The 21,445-nt window shown below is 41.2% G+C and overlaps 1 protein-coding gene across 3 annotated transcripts in view; it reads left to right on the plus strand.

The window, feature by feature from the left end:
- Positions 1 to 21,445, plus strand: part of IGSF3 (immunoglobulin superfamily member 3) — a 116,654-nt gene that overhangs the window by 18,912 nt on the left and 76,297 nt on the right. For all 3 annotated transcript variants that reach the window (XM_053386433.1, XM_053386431.1, XM_053386432.1), the window contains exon 3: positions 11,469 to 11,846. In XM_053386433.1, the coding sequence (XP_053242408.1) occupies positions 11,469 to 11,846 (378 nt within the window). The remainder of the gene's footprint in view (positions 1 to 11,468; positions 11,847 to 21,445) is intronic.

Raw genomic sequence — 21,445 nt, forward strand, 5'->3', positions numbered from 1 at the left:
CATTGTGGTTTAAGGTCCCATTTGGCAATGAAATTATATATCTGAGTTTCTAACACTGCAAATGAGGTGTGTGCAGTTCTGGATCTCTCCCCCATCCTAGTTCTGTGCCAGGATTCAGAATGGTTAGGTTTTGGGGGGGGTTTAAAAATTGAATTTTATAAACAAGAATAATGTTATACAAACAAGTATACCGAATTTTCTCATGTCATTTGTACTGTATTTTTCGCTCTATAAGACGCACTTTGTTCCCCTCCTAAAAAGTAAGGGGAAATGTGTGTGCGTCTTATGGAGTGAATGCAGGTGGGAGGCTCTGCTCAGCGCTCCCTTTAAAGAGCTGCATGGAGCGTGTGTGCGGCTCTTGGGGGCTTTTCCCCGAGGAGGGAGAAGGGCTGCCCGGGAGAGGCTGCGTGCTGCTATTCCATAAGCCAGGACAGCAAGCGGGATTGCTGCGCTGCGATCCCGCTTGTTGTCCTGGCTTATGGCTTAGCCACGCGTGGCCTCTTCTGGGCAGGGGGAGCCTTCATCCCGCTGCCCGGGAGAGGCTGTGTGTGGCTATCCCATAAGCCAGGACAGCAAGAGGCTATCCCAGAAGCCAGATCCCTCTTGCTGTTCTGGCTTCTGGGATTCAGAATATTTTTTTTCTTGTTTTCCTCCTCCAAAAACTAGGTGCGTCTTATGGTCTGGTACGTCTTATAGAGCGGAAAATACGGTATATCACAAAAATAGCATAATAAATGTGGAAAAATATCTACAACATATGTTTCATTATTAGTGGTCAGTGTATAAGTTCTTAGTTTATGAATTGGTTTAAACAATTAGGAAGAAGAAGAAAAAAAGGAAAAGGAAAAAAGGGGAGGGGCAAGTGGGGTAGGGTGGCGTGGTTATGCTTCTATTATTCTATTCTATTCTACTTAGTGTGTGAGAGAGGTTGTTGTGACTGTTACTTGTGTGGGTTGCCTTACTATTCACTTGTTGTATTTTCTTGGTGGTGAGAGAGGTTGGGTGTGGCTTAGGGTATGGTTGGTTGTCTTTGGTTGGCTGTAGTGAGAATTGTTTTGTGTGTGTGAGTGTGTATTTTTTCAATCTGTCTAACCTGATTCAGAATGGTTAGTTAAAAGGCCATTGAGCTTTCCTCTCTTCTCATTATCTGGCTGATACTTTCCCTTGCCTGTAAGTTACTTGCATCCAGTGGCAGGCTGCTCCTGTTGTTTTTACACCTCTGATGGGCAGAGCTCCTCCTCTGTCTTTTGCTGCGGAAGGCAGAGCCTTGCTCTCTTCCAAAATCATTGTGCTGCTTTTTCTCTCTCTGCAGCGTCTACAGCTGCTTCTGCTTCTTGAGAAAGCATCTGCTTGCAGGATAGTTTCTTCAGTACAGTACTTCTGGGCCTTAAAGTTTCTGTAAATGGTGTAGCTCTTCTGTGGATTAATTATAAAGTGTCTGGAAATCAAGTTGTATGAGTAACAGTTGAGGGAGTTGGGTATGTTTAGATAAAGCTGAAAAGTGATATGATGGCTATTTCCAAATATCTAAAGGGCTGTCACATGGAAGTTGGAACAAGCTTGTTTTCTGCTGCTTCAGGAGCTGAACCAATGGATACAGAGTACAAGAAGGAAGATTCCAACTAAGCATTAGGAAGAACTCCAGTGTTAAACAGTGAAATGAACTACCTCAGAAGGTGGTGGAGTCTCCTTCATTGGAAGTTTTTTTTAACAGGTTGAATATCCATCTGTCAGGGATGCATTGCTAGGGGTTGGACTAAATGACTCTTTGGTCCCCATACAATTCTATCATTCTGTCACATTTCAGTGCCTGTCAGATATGGCCCCAGCCATGTTGAGGTCCAAAAGCTAGGAGGCAAGTCAAGGGTGCGGCAAGAAGCAACAGCACAGTTAAATCTGTTCTCGCTCAGACCAAAAAACTTTACATGGAAACTCGTTTTATTCAAAGCCTTCTTCAAGTCTATCTAGAACATGGGTAGGCAAACTATGGTCCGGGGGCCGGATCCGGACCAATCGCCTTCTAAATCCAGCCCACAGACAGTCCGGGAATCAGCGTGTTTTTACATGAGTAGAATGTGTGCTTTTATTTAAAATGCATCTCTGGGTTATTTGTGGGGCATAGGAATTCATTCCTCCCCTCCCCCCCCCCAAAAAAATAGTCTGGCCCCCGACAAGGTCTGAGGGAAAGTGGACTGGCCCCTTGCTGAAAAAGTTTGCTGACCCTCGAGAAGTCATTGGCATCCAGACTGAATCCATACCTGTTACCTCTTGAGACTAAGGTTTAAGACCTGTTGTGATCTCTTTCAGAAATGTAGAGAAATGGAAATGTGTCGTGACTTTTGATTTGTTTTAAATTAAAGTATTGGTCTCCAGTTGCAGAAGGGAGGAATAAGAGTCTCTAATGCAGTACAGTGGTACCTCAGGTTACAGATGCTTCAGGCTACAGATGCTTCAGGTTACAGACTCCGTTAACCCAGAAATAGTACCTCAGGTTAAGAACTTTGCTTCAGGATGAGAACAGAAATTGCGTGGCAGCGGCGTGGTGGCAGCGGGAGGCTCCATTAGCTAAAGTGGTACCTCAGGTTAAGAACAGTTTCAGGTTAAGAACGGACCTCCAGAACGAATTAAGTTCTTAACCCGAGGTGCCACTGTAGTGGAATATACACTGAAGCTCCTCCTTGTTTTCATGGCCTAGGTGAAAGATGTATGTACTTTTTCATTAAATACATACCTTGAATATGATAAAGCACTCTGTACAGTGCTGTTCTCAAGTAAAGGCTACAAAACCGCTCTGCTGTGCTCCCTTTATGGCCTCCCCTCTCTTAAGTGTTTCAGTATTATGGGCCTGATTTATGGCAAATTGATTGGTCAGGCTTTGTTTTCACTCAGCATGGCAAGCGTTCTCACTGGCCTCTGGTGAGCCCAAGAAGCCAAGCTTTCCTCCCGAAGCTGACAAGAAAGATGGTCCCAGCTGCTGAACAGAGATCTGCATTCCCTCCCTGGCGGTTGTTTGCCAGGTGGGTCAAACCAAGGCAGGGAAATTCAGCTGGGAGGATGGACTTCTGCTTGGTTTCAGTGCTTCAACCATAGTTTTTTGCTCTGCTTGCAAAGCTATCTGATACCTGTAGACCCCTAGGCTGGGGTGGGGGGGGAGGTTCAAATTGGTCACTACATTATCTTGGGATAGATCTTAAAGTAGTATATCTGGTAGATGGTTGGACTTTGACTAGGAAGACCTGGGTGGGGGGTCAGATGCCTGCTTATCCCTATAGCAGATGTGTCACACTTTATCAGTTCATAGTAGTTCTTCTGTGGCTGCTGTGAGAATCATATATGGAATAACCCTCATGTATGTTGCTCTGAGTTTCTTGGAGCAAGACTGTGGCTGTCCTGTATTGCGCTTTCTTCTCTTGCCCCTTTCACCTGCCCATCAGAAACTTAAATGTGACAGAGATCACTTAGCAAAGTGTAGAAGCAATTTATGTATAGGCTTTTCACACAGTTGTGTAAGGTTTAAAATGGTCTCATCCAGGACATATGTATGCAGCATTCTCGTGGCAGACAGCAGTTAATGCTGGTGTGCATTTGCATGGATTGGGTACGGGCCTGTCACGGTTGTGTTCTTACATGTTAATGGGATACCTTCACAGACAACACTTCAAAACAAGTGGTTTAAAGCGTAAATCGACACAGATGTAATAATAATAATAATAATAATAATAATAATAATAATAATAATAATACCTCAATATGACAAAATTAAAGATTGCTATAAAATAGTTTACCAGTTCTCTGGTTTGCTTTAAAAGGGGGGGGGGGAGAAAAAGACCACAATCCCCCCCAATTGCATTCTGTTCTCTGTACCTATTAGAATACGGCTTGGCAGCTTCCTATTTTTTATAGCAGTTATTGTATTGTTGGTATATTGTTCAAGGGTTTGCAGTGGGATGCCAGCTGTGTCACTGGCATATTAGCCAGATGTCACCCTTAATTGTAACCCAGGCTATTCAAACTCGCTCCCTTCTTGAGCTATTCCCTCCTCTTTTCATTGGAGATTTAAAATTATCTGCCAAAAAGAGCCCTTATTCAAAGGAATGTGCATGGGCACAAACATCCAAACCTCTATACAGTAAGACTGAGAAGTGATTTAATTTGGAAAATGTATTGAAACACTGTCCCTAATGATATATTTTGTTCCATGGGGTTTATTTTCTGCTTGTGAAATGTACTATTTGTATGTTTCCCTGTTGCTAGATATGCATATCTAACTCTGTCTGTAGTGACCTGTTAAAAGGCACTATTAATCCTGAGTGCAAAGATCCTAATTCAGTGTGCATTAAATTGGCTTTATTTCTTGTAAATGGGGACTTGGAGTATTAGTCAATCTAGCATAATAGGCTTCAAAGTAGCCTCTTAGACTCCCTTTCCAGTACCCATTAGCTAAAAATTTATTAACTTTTTTTCCTTGCCTTCCTCTTAAAACCACATTCTTTTATAATGAGGGGAAATATAATTTGGAGCAGCAATGTGTTCTACCCAGCATAATAGTTTGAATTGCACTCCATCTGTTCAACTGCATGGTCTGATGGATCTGCTGAGCCATTTTTCACAATTTATTTTAGAGTTGGTAAGAACACTCTCTCCTGGACCTATTCCAAGGCTTCTGGTGGGAAAACTTAATATCTGGAGCCTATAGTCCAGCAGGAGAAGACAATTTAGCTAATAATCCTCAAATGGCAAACTACCCCTCTTTCTTTCAGTAGCTCAGATGTATTGTTAAAGAAAACAAATATTACATTCCATAATTGTTTTTTTAAACATATTTTGCATGATTACACTACAATTATTGCAAATGGCTTATTTCTTTGTTGAAACCTCAGAGAGAGAGAGCAGTGCTGATTGGCTTCACCTGGGTTCTGTGTTGCAAGTAATTCAGTAGCTGAGGAGAGATCTTTATGAGATCCAAATCCCAGGGTTTCTGCTATAACATAAGTTTCTGGTTTTACTGCTAGTGTGGTGGAAACTTCAGGCAATATATAATTGCTATACAATGAAGCAGATAGCAGCTGTCTTATTCTTTCCTTTTCTGCCAGTGTTGCAGCTTGCTGATAATCTCATGTCCCAAAACACAATACTTAACTGTTGAGCCAAACAGCAAAGATTGGTGGGGGTTTTTGTTCTGCTTTTGTTGTGTTTGAGCCTTTTGTTTAAGCAATTTTCAAACTGGTTAAACCCACTATGCTTGAGTGCTCTGGGGGAAGAGTGGCATACAAATTGAACAAATGAATGTATCCATAATTTGTTGCCTTTAAGCATCCATTGGCATGTTGAGCAAGAACTATTGGGGGGGGGGAGAGAGAGAAAAGATGTACAGTAAGGCTGCAACTTAAGCACATTTAACTTGTGCACATTCAGCTTTACATGCTTGGTAAAAAATCATTTTAAAATGTAAAAGAGGGCAGAAGGGGAGTGGGAGTGAGTCTAGGGCAAAGAACCTTGGCATTCCCACTCACCACTGAACCCAGCCTGTTTTGACTACACACAATTTCTGCTTTAGATGGGATCCGCAGAACGTAACCCCCATGTATGTTGCAGGCTTACTGTAATAAAATGGGTGGGAGATACAACTTTTAAAAAACACAAAATCTTATTGGTTTTTTTAATCAAATATAAATACAGTGGTACCTCGGGTTACTTACGCTTCAGGTTACACACTCCGCTAACCCAGAAATAGTGCTTCAGGTTAAGAACTTTGCTTCAGGATGAGAACAGAAATCATGCTCCGGCGGCACAGCAGCAGCAGGAGGCCCCATTAGCTAAAGTGGTGCTTCAGGTTAAGAACAGTCTCAGGTTAAGTATGGACCTCCGGAACGAATTAAGTACTTAACCCGAGGTACCACTGTACAATAACCATTGAACACTTATCCAGCGGTACAGCTAATTGAGTTTGTTTCTTTTAACATAATAAAGTTACTGCAACATATCGAGTGCTCCCCAACTATGTACACAAGTGTTTAGGGCATGCAAATTTGACCTTTGGGCATGGATATGCAGCCACCTTTTGAAACCTCTTCCACTGTCAGTATCCATCCCTGTCCTATATTTATTACATAACATGTTGCTTTCTGTGTCTATTTTCCATGCACATGAATGCTCTTTCAAGTCCAGCCTCATAGGGTTTGTGTGTGTGTGTGTGTGTGTGTGTGTGTGTGTGTGTTTAAGATAATGTGGACTGGATGTTCATCTACTGGATTAGCTGAACATTCATAAGTAATCTTCATCACAACTCTTCTCTCTGTCACAGTTTCGCAAGCATCCTAGAGAAATTAATTGCTGCTTAACAGATATGTTAGAAATGAAACTGACATGCTTGCCTCTTGTTTATGCCCCCATGGCCTTGGGGAATGTTCTTTGAACTGAGGCATGTGTGAGTTCAAACTCGTTCTCAATGTGGTTCTAGCCCAAACTGCACCTTTCACACATATAAACCATAGCCATAGAGCCCATTGTGGATTCAGCATGCTCAGTGGGTGCAGACTTCACATTAAGTTTTTAGGGTGGGGGGGACGTTTAATGGAATGCAGTATCCCAGAAGAGGCATGACTAGCTGGCTAAAACCCTGGCATCTTTCACTTGTCACCACGGAATGTGATCCTCCATATAATATCACTTCTATGGTAGAAGCTTGGTGCAAAAACATTTTACTGGCAACAGTATGTTAAATATGGAAATTGTAAATATATAGAAACTTATTTACAATTGGTTAAAATGGTTAAAATAAAGATAATGTTAAGAAGTCAGGGTTTTTATTTTAATGCAGTTTTAAGCATCTTTATTTGATATTGCTTAGCAACATCAACCAGGATACATCATGTATTAAATGGGCCTAGAGTTTATTTGTTCATAGTTTATGGATCACCTTTTGGGGCATAGTCCATCTAAGGTGACTTATATCCCACAAAACTCAATAACACTCAGAAACGAATACTTTAAAAGCAGTAGTACAACTAGTATTTCAAAACACAAGCGATTTTAAATCAAACAGCAAACAGAAATGGTGTCCATTCAAGAATAGATTTTCAAGACTTCCAGGTTAGCGCCATCGGCAATGGCGGAGTTCCTCTGACCGAGAGGAACCCGCTCGACGAAAATTGGGTCTTGCCGCTGCGGCGAAGGCTTGAGACCCTTCAAAAATCCCAGGCGGAGGAAGCCTGGGAACGTGGGATTCGGCTGACACCAGGAGCGCCTCCCCTACTCACAGGGAAACCCCTTTTTCGGGGATCTGAAGCGACGTGGGGTGAGCGGCGCGGTGTTTTGAATCGACTGCTATTTTTACGGAGTGAAGCTGCACAGCCGTTGCCGGAGAGCGCTGACTTTTTCCTGTGGACATTTGGACTCTAAACAAGTACCCGTGAGTAGAACGGAAAATTGGATTAAGAAACATTTTAATTTGGCACTGAAGCGGGAAGGTTCTAAACAGGAAGTCCGCCTTCCGCTTTTGTAAATAGACTGAAGCAAAAATTGTGCAAGCTAAAGTCTGGAAAGTCGTATATAAAGGTCTAAAATTCCTCCAGTTTTAACCACCAAAACCCCTCTTGGAAGCAGGAGTAAAAAGGGGGAATTTTGATCGTTCAAGCCTGCAGGAGAGAGAGTAAAGAAAGAGAAATTTCCACTGTCTCAAACCTGGAAACGGGGTGTCAGAGACAGAGATTTTTGGGGAAGTTCATTGACTGTGAATGGAACGTATTTTGACAGATTGTTAAAGAAGAGAAACAAATTGATTCCAATGTTGCCTTTTGCATTTAAAAGAAACAAAAATTTGGAAAATGAAAGTAATTGTCTTTTGTTGGACCTGCTTTCAAAAGATGGATACAAATAGAAATTGTCTCCTCTAGAGGGAGCTTGTTAAATTGTTGCTGGAGTCGATCTGGGGATTTCACAGCTGTGGAGATTAGGATCGTGGGACCAGACTCTGACCTTGAATAAAAATGTGTTTGGAAGAAGTTTTGGTGCTTGCTTTTTGCAAGACAAGCGCTTTGTTGGAGCAGATGCATGAGAAGATGGATTTGATGACTGTTGCAGTCAAAAATTTTGGACAAACAGCGAATATTTATACAGAAACCATTCAGGAACCAACCCAGGAACCTGTTTTGACAGGGCAAGTGCAAATGCAGAAGATAATGGAGGAGGTTGCTGTTGAACCTCAAGTAACACAAATGGAGAAACCCGAGGCCCTGCAGGAGCATAAGCCGCTGTTCTTGAAGACTGAATTTGGAATGGGCCGGGGGGGGTCTGGAGTTGTGGGGGCCCCTAATTTTGGAGGGACTTTGAAACATGCTTTTAAATACTCTCTGGACTACACTGCTGACGGTGGGGAATGGGACTGTAGGGAATGGGCTGATCTGCTGAGGAGAGACGGAGATATTTTTGAGTTGGAGTCTCCCCGAGACCTACTCCTCAATGAGAAAGGAAAGAAATTAAGAAAGAGATCAACAAAAGACAAGGTAAAGTGCAGGTATAAACAAGAAGAAGATCTGCAGAAGGGACATGGAAAAGACTTAAGAGCCTCGGACACAAGATTACCAGGTTGATGGACTAGATGGAATGGACAGTAAAGACTGACATAACCCGAGACCAGGAAGAAGAGACGTTGGATGAAGATTGGAAGAAAATTTAAAAAAAAACTTATTTTGGGAATTAGTGTAAAATTAATCGAGTATTAGGAAAAATGTTGGAATGAAACTATTTGGCTTTAGTAGAAATGATATAATGAGTTATGTACAAATAAATATTAAGTTTTAAGCTTTAAGGTATTTTATGATAGGATAAGGTTAAAATAAATTAAGGTAAATTGAATGACAGAATATAGTGAAAGATGGAAAGGATTTGCTGAGCTAATTAATAGGTTAGACTGTTAAGATAAATTACCCAATAAAAATTGAGAAAGATGGAAAGAATTTGCTGAAACAAATAACTAAACTAGAATACAAAAAGGGAGGTGTGAGGAGGTCGATGAAACAAGTAAAGGAAAGATAAAGATATGGAATATTGGGTGTGTGTTTTTTATTGTTATTGTTGTATTGGTTTTTATGTTTTTTCCCCTTTTTTATGTATTGTTATGTATGTTTTGTTAAACTTTTTGTTGTTTTCTTTTCTTTTTTCTGTAATTTTTGAAACTTCTAATAAATATCATTTTTTTTTAAAAAAAAAGAATAGATTTTCAAAATAACAACCCATGATGTGTGTTTTTTAGAAAAATGATAAACATTGTGTATTAAGGCCTACTTAAAATTTGGAGCACTTGGGGTCATTTGCACCTCCCATGGGGAGTTCCATAATCTGAAGTTCAAGTTGCCTCTTTATACTCAGAGATCATATGTTATTGTTCAGAGGCCTATAGCTTCACTAGGCTGATTAAAACTCTAAAAGCTGTTCAGTGTGTTCTTGTATAAGTTTGCAAGTTTGTAGTATTCCATATATAAATCTTCATAGGATTGTGCAGAGCACTACTTGGCCCTTCTGTGTTCAGCACAGAAGAGTGGGTTGTCATAGGAGGGAATCCCTCTGCTGGAAAAACATTGATTTATTTTAAATATTAAAATTACTCAATTAAAGGCTGTTGACTAAAAATTAGAATGCTGTTAGTCCAGTAGTTTCCATTCCAAACACTCTACAATTTGACCATTCTCCTGCTGTTGCATATATATTACTGTAACTTGGCTCTTTTCTCAGTCGCTATATAATTTGAGAGCATTTAACTACATCCATACATAGAATTCTGTCTTAGTGGTTTTATAATGTTTATAATGTATGCTAGTAAGGCATTTGGATTACGCATCTGATTCTCTAGTTCTAATTGAATGTTTCCCAAGAGATTTGAGAATTGGGAGAGAGAGATGCTGGATTTCACTAAGAGGAAAGCTATATTGGTGACAAAAGTTACTCACAGTCAGTCCCCTGAGGAACTTTTGAATAGTACCTTGTAAGAAGAGTTAAGAGGGCATGTTGAAACTTTCATTTATTGATGTATGTAGGTGAGTAAGGATAAAGGAGCACTTAATAAAATCCCTGTGCTTTGAAAATCCTAATAGGAGACCTACATTGATTGCATAGGGAATCTACAGATTTAGGGAGTAGAAAGTGTGGGACAGCAGTAGTTGTAGAGCAGGCTTCCTCAAACTCACCCCTCCAGATGTTTTGGGACTACAGTTCCTATCATCCCTGACCACTGTCCTGCTAGCTAGGGATCATGGGAGTTGTAGGCCAAAAACATCTAGAGGGCCAAGTTTGAGGAAGCCTGTTGTAGAATAATCCTGCATGGATGAGGACGAATTAAAGAAAGGGCAGGGCCTGCCCGCCCATGAAGCATACTGAGGGAGTTGCCATGGGCGTTGCCACCACAGATGAGCTCTTTTGAGCTCTGGTTGGTGCCACCATTTTTCCAGCAGCAGGGTGGGTGGGAGGTGCCTTTGGTGGTGTTGGATAAGTTCTTCAACTCAACCGCAGTTGCCTCACACCTCACCCTATCACCAGAGAACTGAGGAGAAGCGGTTATGGGTTCCAGTGACATCTTGCTGGAACCTGGAAGCCAACACTGAAACCACATGATCCCAGCTTCAGCATTGAGGGTGGGGGAGCAGAGGAGTTGGCAGCTGCAGGTTGAGGCAAAATGAGACAGGCCGCTCCTGGGCACAAGGGCTTCACAATCCACATTAAGCCAGGATATGGAGGGGCCCTGAGGTCGCATATATGGTTAGTCAGCAGTTGTGCATGTAGAAAACTACAAGGACCTTGTTACTCGCTTGGTGGGTATTCTTTTAAATCAGTTCTTTTTTCTGAAATAAAAAAAAAATTCCACACAAACATTCATGCAATTTCCTCTATGGAGCAAAAGAAGATTATGGTTAAATTTGAGTATTGATTGTATTTTTATGTGTTGGAAGCTACCTTTTGAGGATTTGCCCATGAACTTCAGTATAAAAAAAAAATCAATTTTGATGTTCATTTCTGCACAAGAAATGAACCTGCTAGGAAGCAGGTTTATTTATTGACTTAAGTGGAAATAGAAGTAAAAATGTTTCAATAGAAGTGTAAATGTTTGTAGCTTGATCACAGATCCCCTCATGACCTTGAGAAACAAACAGCTTTTCTCTTGCATCATGGATGTTGGCTCCTGTTATGGATTCATGATCTGTATTATTTTATTTGGTACCATTGATTCCATGGCCTTTGTTATGGCCTTTGCCTAGAACAATAAACTTATATTGTTATACAAGCAACTTCCCCTCTTTCTTCTTAAATGGACCTATTTCACCGGCTTCCTAATAACGGCCTTTTTTGGAAAACCAGAGTGAGTTGTGTAACGAAAGACACTACTTTGGAACAGTCAATTAAAAAGTAGTGTATGTGTTTATTTTATTTAATAAGCTAGGTGTATCTGAACTCTTTTGTCATTTTCTTCCCCTCAGGATTGGCATTTGCACAACGTCAAGTCACCGTTCAAGACGGACCTCTATACCGCACTGAAAATTCCCACATCACTATCTGGTGCAAAGTCAGTGGCTACCAAGGACCATCAGAACAGAATTTCCAGTGGTCCATATATCTCCCATCTGCCCCAGAAAGGGAGGTACAAATTGTTAGCACCATGGACCCATCCTTCCCTTATGCGATCTACACCCAACGTGTCCGGAGCGGAGAAATCTATGTAGAGAGGGTCCAAGGGGATTCTGCTCTGTTGCATATCAAGGAGCTCCAAGACAGGGATGCTGGCGAGTATGAATGTCACACACCCACCACTGATGACAGATACTTTGGGAGCTACAGTGCCAAGATGAAGCTAATGGGTAAGTTGTTTTATTTTTCAGGTTGATGTTACCCTGCATGAAGACATTACCTTGTTTTCTCTTGTTTAAATTAAGATGGCAGATAGTATTATAATGACTATAAATTAAGGTGAATAAATTTTAGGAGAAATTAAACTGAACCAATTGTGACCAGGGAGAGCAATACCAGGAGCTACAGATGACAAAAACATAATTCCAAAGGTCAGTTCACTGTCACCATAGAATATGATGGACTGCTAGAAAGTCTCTCCTGTAACTTTTTTCCTGTTTGCACTGTAACAGTATAAGTATAAGTTGTTTGCATATTGTTGGCTAAACAGTAAGTACAGATGTCCAGGGAATTATATTGAACAGTGAAGTGTGAATTCAGAAAATAAATACAATTGCAAGGTTTTTAACTGGGACAGCTTGCTCTGATCATATACTGCCAATTTCACAACAGTTTTGCTAGCTACCTGTCCGCTTGCAGCCCAGATTCAAAGTGCTAGATGTTTGTTTGTTTGTTTGAATAATGATTACATTTAAAGCCCTAAAGAACTTGGGGGGTCCAGGTACCTTCAGGAGTGCCTTCCTTTACCTCCTATTAATGCTTTGTTGACCCCAGAATTCACTCCTAAAGCAGCAGCAGCTTTTTATGTCAGTAATATCTACCAATCAGTTATAATTTTTCAAGCAGGCACAGATGGGGTTCTCAAGAAAGCACTCTGGCTTTTAATGGAGAATTACTAATCCCCAGAAATGTACAGTAATAAAGAGAATACAGATAATATAGACAGTAGTATTAAAATAGCTGTTTACACCCCCCCCCCATCTGTGCAAATGTGACTCTTTGTGCAGAGCTGTGTCTCAAAGTGTTTAATAATTCAGTATAAATCCAGATTGGTTTAATTAAATACTCGTGAATGGGAGCAAAATAGTGCAAGTACATGACAGGGGAGGGGAAAGAGCCCCTGAAATTAGTGTAGAAGAGAGGTGTTGAATAATATAATGGTTCTAGATAAAGTGAAGGATTGATGCACCAGTAGATAAGTACACTTGGGAGGTGATTGAAGGAGAAGGCATGCATCCAGTTGTTATAGAGCAGGGATGCCCAACCAGTAGATCGCGATCTACTGGTAGATCGCGGGATCCTTACCATGTACAAAAAGTTACAGGGGAAAAAGCTAAAAAAAAACCTTTGTGTAATCTTCTCCCCACAAAGCTCAACAACTCTGGGCAATCCACCCCCCCCCCACTCCTCATCCCACAAATGACAATGGGTAGATCACTGCCAGTTGTTTTTTTTGTACTGGGAGTAGATCACAGTCTCTTGGGAGTTGGACATGCCTGTTACAGAGAAAGCAGCAGAATAGCAAAAGCAATATGACCCACACTTGGAGGCACCAAACCCTTTGAGCTCCTGTATTTATTAGCATCTCTTGCAGTCTTTGAAAACTAGTGATTTGAATGTACAGAAACGCTTTTGGGGGTATTGCCAGCCATGCAGGACAAAACTTAATTTTAATGTACAGCATTAATTAGTTTAGCCTCAAAGCTCAAGCTGGATAACTAATACCAAACAGAAAATTATATGTTACAAGAATGAATTTGCTAACATTTTTACAAGGATGTAGGTGGTGCACAGTGTGTTCTTCTCTAGTACTCAATACCATCATGGCCTCTGAACAGCCTGTAGCCTTGATCTTTGGATGACTTGCAGAAAGGGAGTTCCATAGTCACATTTTAGAGATTCCCTCTGCCTTTCATATCTGTTTAAAATTACCACATGGATGATCCTCCTGAGAGGCAGTTCTCAGCTGTCCATATGGGCTGGTGACATGGCCAATGTGGAAAGAGAATGAATCTCATGTGAATGCTACAAGCCTAGTAAGGGTTTGTCTAAGGGAGGGGAAAGACCGTGACGCCCCCCCCCCCCCCCCGTTTTCTGTTTTGGTAAGAAAAGTGACAAGGAGAGAAAATTTAAGCAGTTTTATTTTGAAAACCCCCTCTAATGGGATTTTCATGTGATTGAGAATGATGCCGTTTGCTTTGAAGGTGATAGAAGAATCCCCCTTAGCTTGATCTGGTAATTATGAATTTTGTCAGTGGAAAAGCTTACCTGTTTTCAGAGTTCAGTCTGAGCTTAAAGTGGTTGCAATGCTCACAGAAGGTGCTGCATGCATCACTTAATCATTCTAGCATTATAGTCATGGGTTGAAAGTTGCCTAGGAATCCAAAAGGCGGGGGGAGAGATATGTGTGGGAATTTTAGGTATGATTGGGGCTAGGGTGGGCAACACTTACAAGAAAAAAAATCAAGCGGCTTGCCCCCAAAGAAGATACCTGCCTAATAGAAAAACCTACTTGGTAAAGTTCCATAGTTCACAGTAATTAACTTGTGAGTTACAAAGAAAGGAAGAGATTTAACATTAAAGGACTTTGAGGCTTGGCCCTTTAAAGCAGCTGTCTTAGGGTGTGTAGTCTACTGAATCCTGAGCACACATGCTCAGAAAAAAAAACATTTTACATTCTGAGCTGGCAAAGAACATTTGGGGAGATCGTTGCTTAGTTTGTAATTTCATCATTATGAGCTGGGCAAATTCTTATTCCTAACCAGGTAATCGTAGTCTTTGACCACATTGCTAATTATTTCTGAAAAACCTTGGAATATCCTTTTCCTCTATCATATGTGGGTTACCTAGATATACCCACTCAAGAAACACTTCTGAACTGTGAGTGAATTACTGTTTTTCATTTTCTCAGAAGTGGAACCAAACTTTCTTCTTTCATCAAGTTATGAATTTTTAATTCCCTCATTAGGTTCAGCGGCTTTTATTTGGCAGCAGACTTGCCCAAGGGACCGTGGGGGAGATGGGAGTTTTAGTTTTTCTGAGTGCTCTGAAGTGTGTGGGGGAAGGGTGAGTAAAAAGGATTTAAAAAACAAAACAAAAAAAGTGCACTTGCTGGTTCATTATACCACTTAGTGCCCTAGTAGTTTGTGGTAAACATTAAATGATTATTTTGTCTTTGTTTGCTGTTATTTAAAGATGGGGACTGATCCAGTGAAGCCACAGAAATGCTAAAGCAAAGAGCAGTCTGCTTGCCATGAAAAAACAGCTTGAGACAGCATCCAGCTTTTACACCATTATGGTGCTCATGCAAATGGACTAAGTGAGGCACTCTCCATGTTATCGCGTTATCATAAAGCAGCTTCCAGGTGAATGTTGCTCTATGTCATTTTCACCGAACCTGGTTTCCTCGAGATGTTTTGAGCTACATCTCTCAGAATTCCATACTGGCAAGGGCTGATGGGAATTGTATCCCAAAACATCTGGAGGAAGACAGGCTGGGGAATACTGTTCCATAATGCTTCCATATAGTGATTGTAGCAAGTAAACAGTCCTAAGATGGGTAGGAAATGGATGAAAGCACAAGTCTTTAATGACCACAGTCCAGCAAACCTGGCAACCTACTTTTAGTCAACTCTCAGATGAGCTTTGCCAGATTGGGTTGTCTGTGATCAGATGAAGGTCTCTTTCTCTCACATTTGTCCAGTCTCTCCATTTTCTATTTTCTCTGAATGCATCTTAAAGTCACAAGTAGAAAAAAAAAAAGATGTTTAAATCAATCACAAGAACACCTCCACTTGAAGGCTGAGAGACCATTTTGGAGGGGGCATAATCACTCTCTGAAGTAATTTTTCACACAATCTTCCTCCCTGTGACTTTTAACTATCCAAACTATAGTTTCCCTGCTTCAAACTACTTTGTTAGGCTTTTGGAACAAAGTATTACCAAGGATGATTTACATGATTATCAAATTTTATGGTTTTATTGTGGGGCAAGCGCAGCCCGACAGCTATTTTTACTGTAGAAATAGGTAGTATTTTTATTGGAGATGTCTCCACAAATATTGAGCCAAAACCCAGAAGAGATTTATGGTTGATTGTGAAACCCAAACTACCTTTCAGGAACTTATTATTCATCTTCATTGGATGATTATTGGATATGACAGATGTTCAGCATCATCCACATCTGAGGCATTGCTTATCAGACCGATCACTCCTGAGGTACATTATGAGGGGTATTTGACTAAAGAACCACAGAAAAAGCATTCTAGTGGATTTGTTTTAGAAATGTGAACTGAAGTTTTTGCTGAAGCCTGTTGTTGGGGTCTTTCCCCTTCCTGGATTGGTGCATAAGAAGAACAGCTGGAGGAGTGCAGTACAAGATGCCATTTCCCCTCCCTTTCTTAGCAATTTTTAAAGCAGCTTTAACCAGGAAAATTGTTTCTCTACCCCAGTAAGCAGGGGTCTTCGGAAGGCTAAAAAGAAAGTGAGGAGAATTTGCATTGCTAAATGCAAATTCTCCTCCTCCTGTTTGAAGATTTGCCATGGGCTGATTCTACTTGGCAACCACTTTGAGCAGAAGGAATAAATCATGCTGCATTGTGCTCCTTGGCTTTATATCTCCTGGTTCTCATTAACATCATGCTGCCATTTGGACCTGAGCTATGTTTTAATGGGGCCTGTGGCCATGAATAGCTCTTTATTTTATTTGGGTTGTCGGCCAGGACACAGGTGGCTTCACTCAATGGAAAATTGGTGGAAAGATGATGCTGTAATTCAGAGATCCTTCCGTATCATTTTGTATTGTAACTGATCTTATGTGTGCTTGAAGTGTTCCATGTCTTTTCCTTAGTATGAAGCTTAAAAACTGGAAATCTGGTCTGATGATAATTTACTATCAATAGAATATAGGTGACAGCTGTCTGTTGCAGCTGCAGTGTTTACAGATCAGGAACTTTGACCTATATGTTGTGCGCATCACATCTTGCTCTATTAACTATGTCATTAAAAGAGCAGTCATAAATGATAAAAATCAATGTATTACTGTTATTATTGCTGTTAATGTAACAGTGCTGTTGATTCAGAGATACAGAGCATGGTCAATGGGGAGAAGTAGCTTAATCCCATAAACACTCATATTCTTGCATGCTAATAGAACTTCACTTACCTCAACATCTGTGAGCAATACACTTCAACCCAAATGATATTAACACAGGTATGCTCTGATATAGTCAAATAATTAATTAGAATTTTTGAATAACTAAGGTTTGACAGATGGACCTCTCTTTCACACAGACACACAAACACACACAAACAAAATCCCCCTTCATTTATGTAGAAGCTCTTGCATTATCTAAGTCTGCAGTGAACATCAGAGTAAATCCTCTTGAACTTGGTGGGACTTAACTCAATGTACCGTATTTTTCCATGTATAAGACTAGGTTTCCCCCCCTAAAAAATAATGTCAAAAATTAGGGGGTGTCTTATATACAGATAGTGCTGGGGGTAGACTGGCGATTGGTTGTTGCCGCAAGTGGGGGGGTGTCTTATACATGGGGGCGTCTTATAGATGGAAAAATCTGAGACACCCATCAGCCAGATGGGATAGTTCTCTGTCGTCTTACACACCCTCCTCTTCATTCTTTGGTAGCTAAGAGATTCCTTGGCTTAATATCCTTGCAAAATACACATTGAGCACACTAGGGCCTGGTTCAGACCTTTGTTTTTGGTGGTTGCAAATGAGGTGTGAGGAGCCTTGGCCTTGCATTCGCCCCTTCTGTGTGCAAGAGGAGAGTGAAATGTTTCACTTTCTTGTTTGCAAAAGCATTCACCTCCTTCCATGGACACAGGAAGAGAGTGAAGGGAGAGCACACGAGCCCAAGGCTCACTGTTTAACATTCATGATCACCTAAACTGGCTTTGGCCCGCTGATGCCCTCCAGATGTTTTGGATTGCAGCTCTCATCAGCCCATGGCAGCAGGCATGGTTTCCCTTGATCGTGTGTACCAGGGACTCCCATGATTTTTGAGGAAAATTAGCCACAGCCGTGCTGCTGGATGACAAGTAAACTGGTGGTGACTGGAGACAGCCTGGATCACAGCTCTCTTTGCAGGGGCAATATTTCTCTGTTTTTTTCATTTCTTCCTAGTTTTAAAGGCAGAAGAGAGCGCAACTGTGCAGCTGTTCTACTACTGCCACTGCTGTTTTCCTAGCTATAAAGAAACTTAGGGGGCAGGGAGGGAGAGGTAGGCAGATCCAGGGTACTTCTGCATCTCCTTACCTGAAATAACTGGGGTAGACTCTACTTTTCACCACACTGCTCTTCTTAGCTATTTTTGCATTCGTGCAGCCTACTTTTCCATCTCTGTTTCTGTTTGAGCAAACTTGAATGTACACCTGGCACATGCCAGAGCCTATTATTTCACTTTTCCCCTTTCATGCTGTTTAAAGTTAAAAAGAGAGAGAGAGAGGTGTGTGTTAAATCTTGTCAACTCAACTCTAGTCATGGGAACCGGCCTATTGGGCTTGTATGGAATGCTGGCATTGAGAGTCTTCTTGCGCTCAGATTTTTAGGCGTGGTGCTATGACTTTTTGTTGGCAAAAGCTGGAGTCCATCACCCCTGTTGTTTTCCTGCTCACTAGTGGGATATGGTACTTTGCCAGCTTAAATAGCAATGTTACGGTAACAGCGGAAGTTCTTCAAATAACGTGCAGCTGTTATGGCTAAATGGGACCCAGCTAAATGGAGATTTACTTCACCGAGGCTCCCTTTCTTTGTTTCTAGCTTTCTTGAGACACTTCACAGCACTTAAGTGCAGTAGGCATTCTGTTGGGAGTACAGGGATTGCTACAGCAGCTTCAAGCCATGATCCATCTAGCTTAGCATTTTCGCTGACATTGGTGGATATTGGATGCTCCAAGTGGAAGTGCATGAAATTGCCTCATAACAGAGGAAGCGCCTTTTTAATTCCCATCAGCTAAGGGGTATGTTATGTCTTGGAACTGACATGTTTTGTGATCCTGCCAAACTTTTATGTTGGTTTGTTTTTAGATTCTCCTCTGCTCTTGATTTGTCTGGTAACCATGAATTTGCAGGCTAATGGTACATTGCGTACAAGAGGACTGGGGGGGGTGGAGAGCTGCTGTTTCTGCTTAAATGATATACTGTTCAATTTATGGAAAGATGCTTTGCCGCTGCTCTGTGGAGGAAAAGAGTGACCCCAGGCTGCATTCTCTGTTCCGCTCATTAGTTTGCATGGCTTATTCAGTGCGCTTGTTGCTCAGCTGCTCTAAGCAAAACACACCCAGTTATTCACCTTTTGATAAAGTATGCCATCTGATATTTTATCAGATATGCAATTATATGCTTGATTTTCACCGTGTAATTTGGCAATCTTTTTCGCTCCTTCTCCTCCTTTGCTTTTAAAAATTACATTCAGAACCTGTAGCAGCAGGTGCCTTAAGAAGCCATTTACCCTAAAAAGAGAACATTGCCAGAACTTGATAAGTATCACAGGCATTTCGGTCTCTTATTAACCAAGGTATCAACTGCAATGTTAACTAAATGCGGTAACCAAATGATGATATAAATAGCATACAACTGAACTGGGATGGGGAATCTGTAATACTGTAGAACTGTAATACTTCCGGTTACATTTGTGGATGACATCCTTTCAAACCTGATTCTTCGAAGAATCAAGAGATTGCCAATTATTATTCAGTTTTTACAAGTCAAGCATGCCCTGCATTGTGGTTAGAATGTCAGGTGGGGACTGAGGAGACTAAGGTTCAAATCCCCACTGAACCTTGAAGTTCACTAGGTGGCCATGGGGCAATCAACATTCAGCTGGACCTTACCCTTTGGTAGAGTGAAGCAGCTGCTTCAGCCTGTGAATTCTGGGTAGCTGTGAGGTGTTAAGAGGACAGAGCTGCATGTGTACTATGTGGCCTGCCCTATGCCCCCTGGATTTAGCAAGCTCTTCATCAGATTTGATGGAGGAAGCTATCCCATACCAGTGTTGAAGGAAGATTCACCTGCCTCTCTCCATGTGGTTTCTGTATGTGGAAAGAGAGTGCACCATCTTTTCCTTCATCTCAGATAGCAAAATATCCTGGGCCAGGCCTTTGAAGATACAATGTGGTGAGGGTAAAATGAGGTGGGAGTCAGTGAGAAGAGGACTTCAAGTCAATTGCTTTGAGCTCTTTGGAGAAAAAGTGGGATATAAAATTGAAAAATAAATTTATTTAAATAGACAAAATAGAGATTCTCCCTTAAGCAAGGAGCCATGAGGTTTTGTTACAATCAAGTGGTACATATAAATGTTGTAAAATAAATTGTGCTCTCGAAGCAGAATAATTCTATTTCCCCTGAATAGTTCTGGTGCCACAGTTCTCTTTTCACCCTCTAATCCAACCCGAGTGGGGTGGGGGAATCTCCCCCTTGCTTTTTAAAACTATTTAAATCTGAAAACTACTTATTGTAGTCTGAAAAGTACCTTGACGTGAGGCCCTGTTTTTGAAAGCAGCAGAACCTGAACTCTGCCTCTGCCGCTGATGGTGGGGGTTCTCACTGGAGTGGCCTTTGGGGGCTCCTCTTACTTTGATGGGTTCTAGAAGCACTCTAAATGAATGCTGCGCAGTGGGAAGCCATTTTAGTTTTCCATTATACCCCCAGTGGGGCATAATGGGAAATATTTAAATGGTAGCTCCCAGCTACTTAGTGCTGCTGCTTTGTGTGTGTTATAGGTGGGTCTGTTGGAGTGCTGGGGCCCCAGCAGTTGCCCAAAGATGCCACATGCTAAAGGTGGCTCTGAACTACTGGATCTGCTGATTTTGTTGTTTCCTTATAACCTCCTGTGGTTTGTACCACTCTAGTTTCTTGTCTTCTGTTATTTGCAATGATTGATGCTTTCATCTTGGCTTCTACCAAAACAACAGGTCAGGGGTATACAAATGTACACCATTTGATCATGGCCTTAAAAGATAAGCACATCAACAGATGGCTCTTCCATCTTAGATTTTCTGCTTTGTCAATTGAATTTTACTCTTTAAATTCAGTACTGTAAACTATAGAAACTTATTTTAAAAGTCATAGTACAATAACATACGGTTACATATGCACATCCCTTTGTGTGGGGTGTCTGCTCACGGTAGGATGAATTATGAACTGCCTGCCAAGGATATCCATTGTCCTTCCTTAAATGTTCAGGTTGCACCAGAGCTATATTGAAGAGCTCAGATACGGAGATGGGAGATGTAAGCTTGGATCCTTGAAAGCTGCTGGCCCTGTCTTCCTTCTTTCTAGGACTACCACTTTGCGGCTTGATTTCTTAACTGTGTGTTTCAAATCAGATACTTGGGGTTTGCAGATGGGCTTAGAAAAATTTCTATTATGTGTGATGTGATGCTTCAGTTTCACACATGTGGGAGCCACACACATAGCTTGATGTCTTTCCAAATAACTAGTGGTGGCACAACTAACTTTTGTAATTAATTACAACCATCCTTTGCAGGATACAAATCCCCGAAAGGTGGCTTAAAGTAAGCAAAACCAATGCACATTAAAACACACACACCCAACATGCAGCAAGTCAAAATGATCCTTCTCACATGGCAGCTGGTGGTAAATGGCTGTATGGGGAGATGAGATGGTCCTGCTGTCATGTTTTTCTCCCTCTATTGCCTGCAAAATGGGCAAACGAATGTGAATTTGCCTGATACAACAATGTTCCAGTTATGCTTCTTGCAGAATAAGAAAGCACACATGCAGAATA

Source organism: Podarcis raffonei, chromosome 4 (assembly GCF_027172205.1).
Source record: "Podarcis raffonei isolate rPodRaf1 chromosome 4, rPodRaf1.pri, whole genome shotgun sequence".
Taxonomy (NCBI): Eukaryota; Metazoa; Chordata; class Lepidosauria; order Squamata; family Lacertidae; genus Podarcis; species Podarcis raffonei.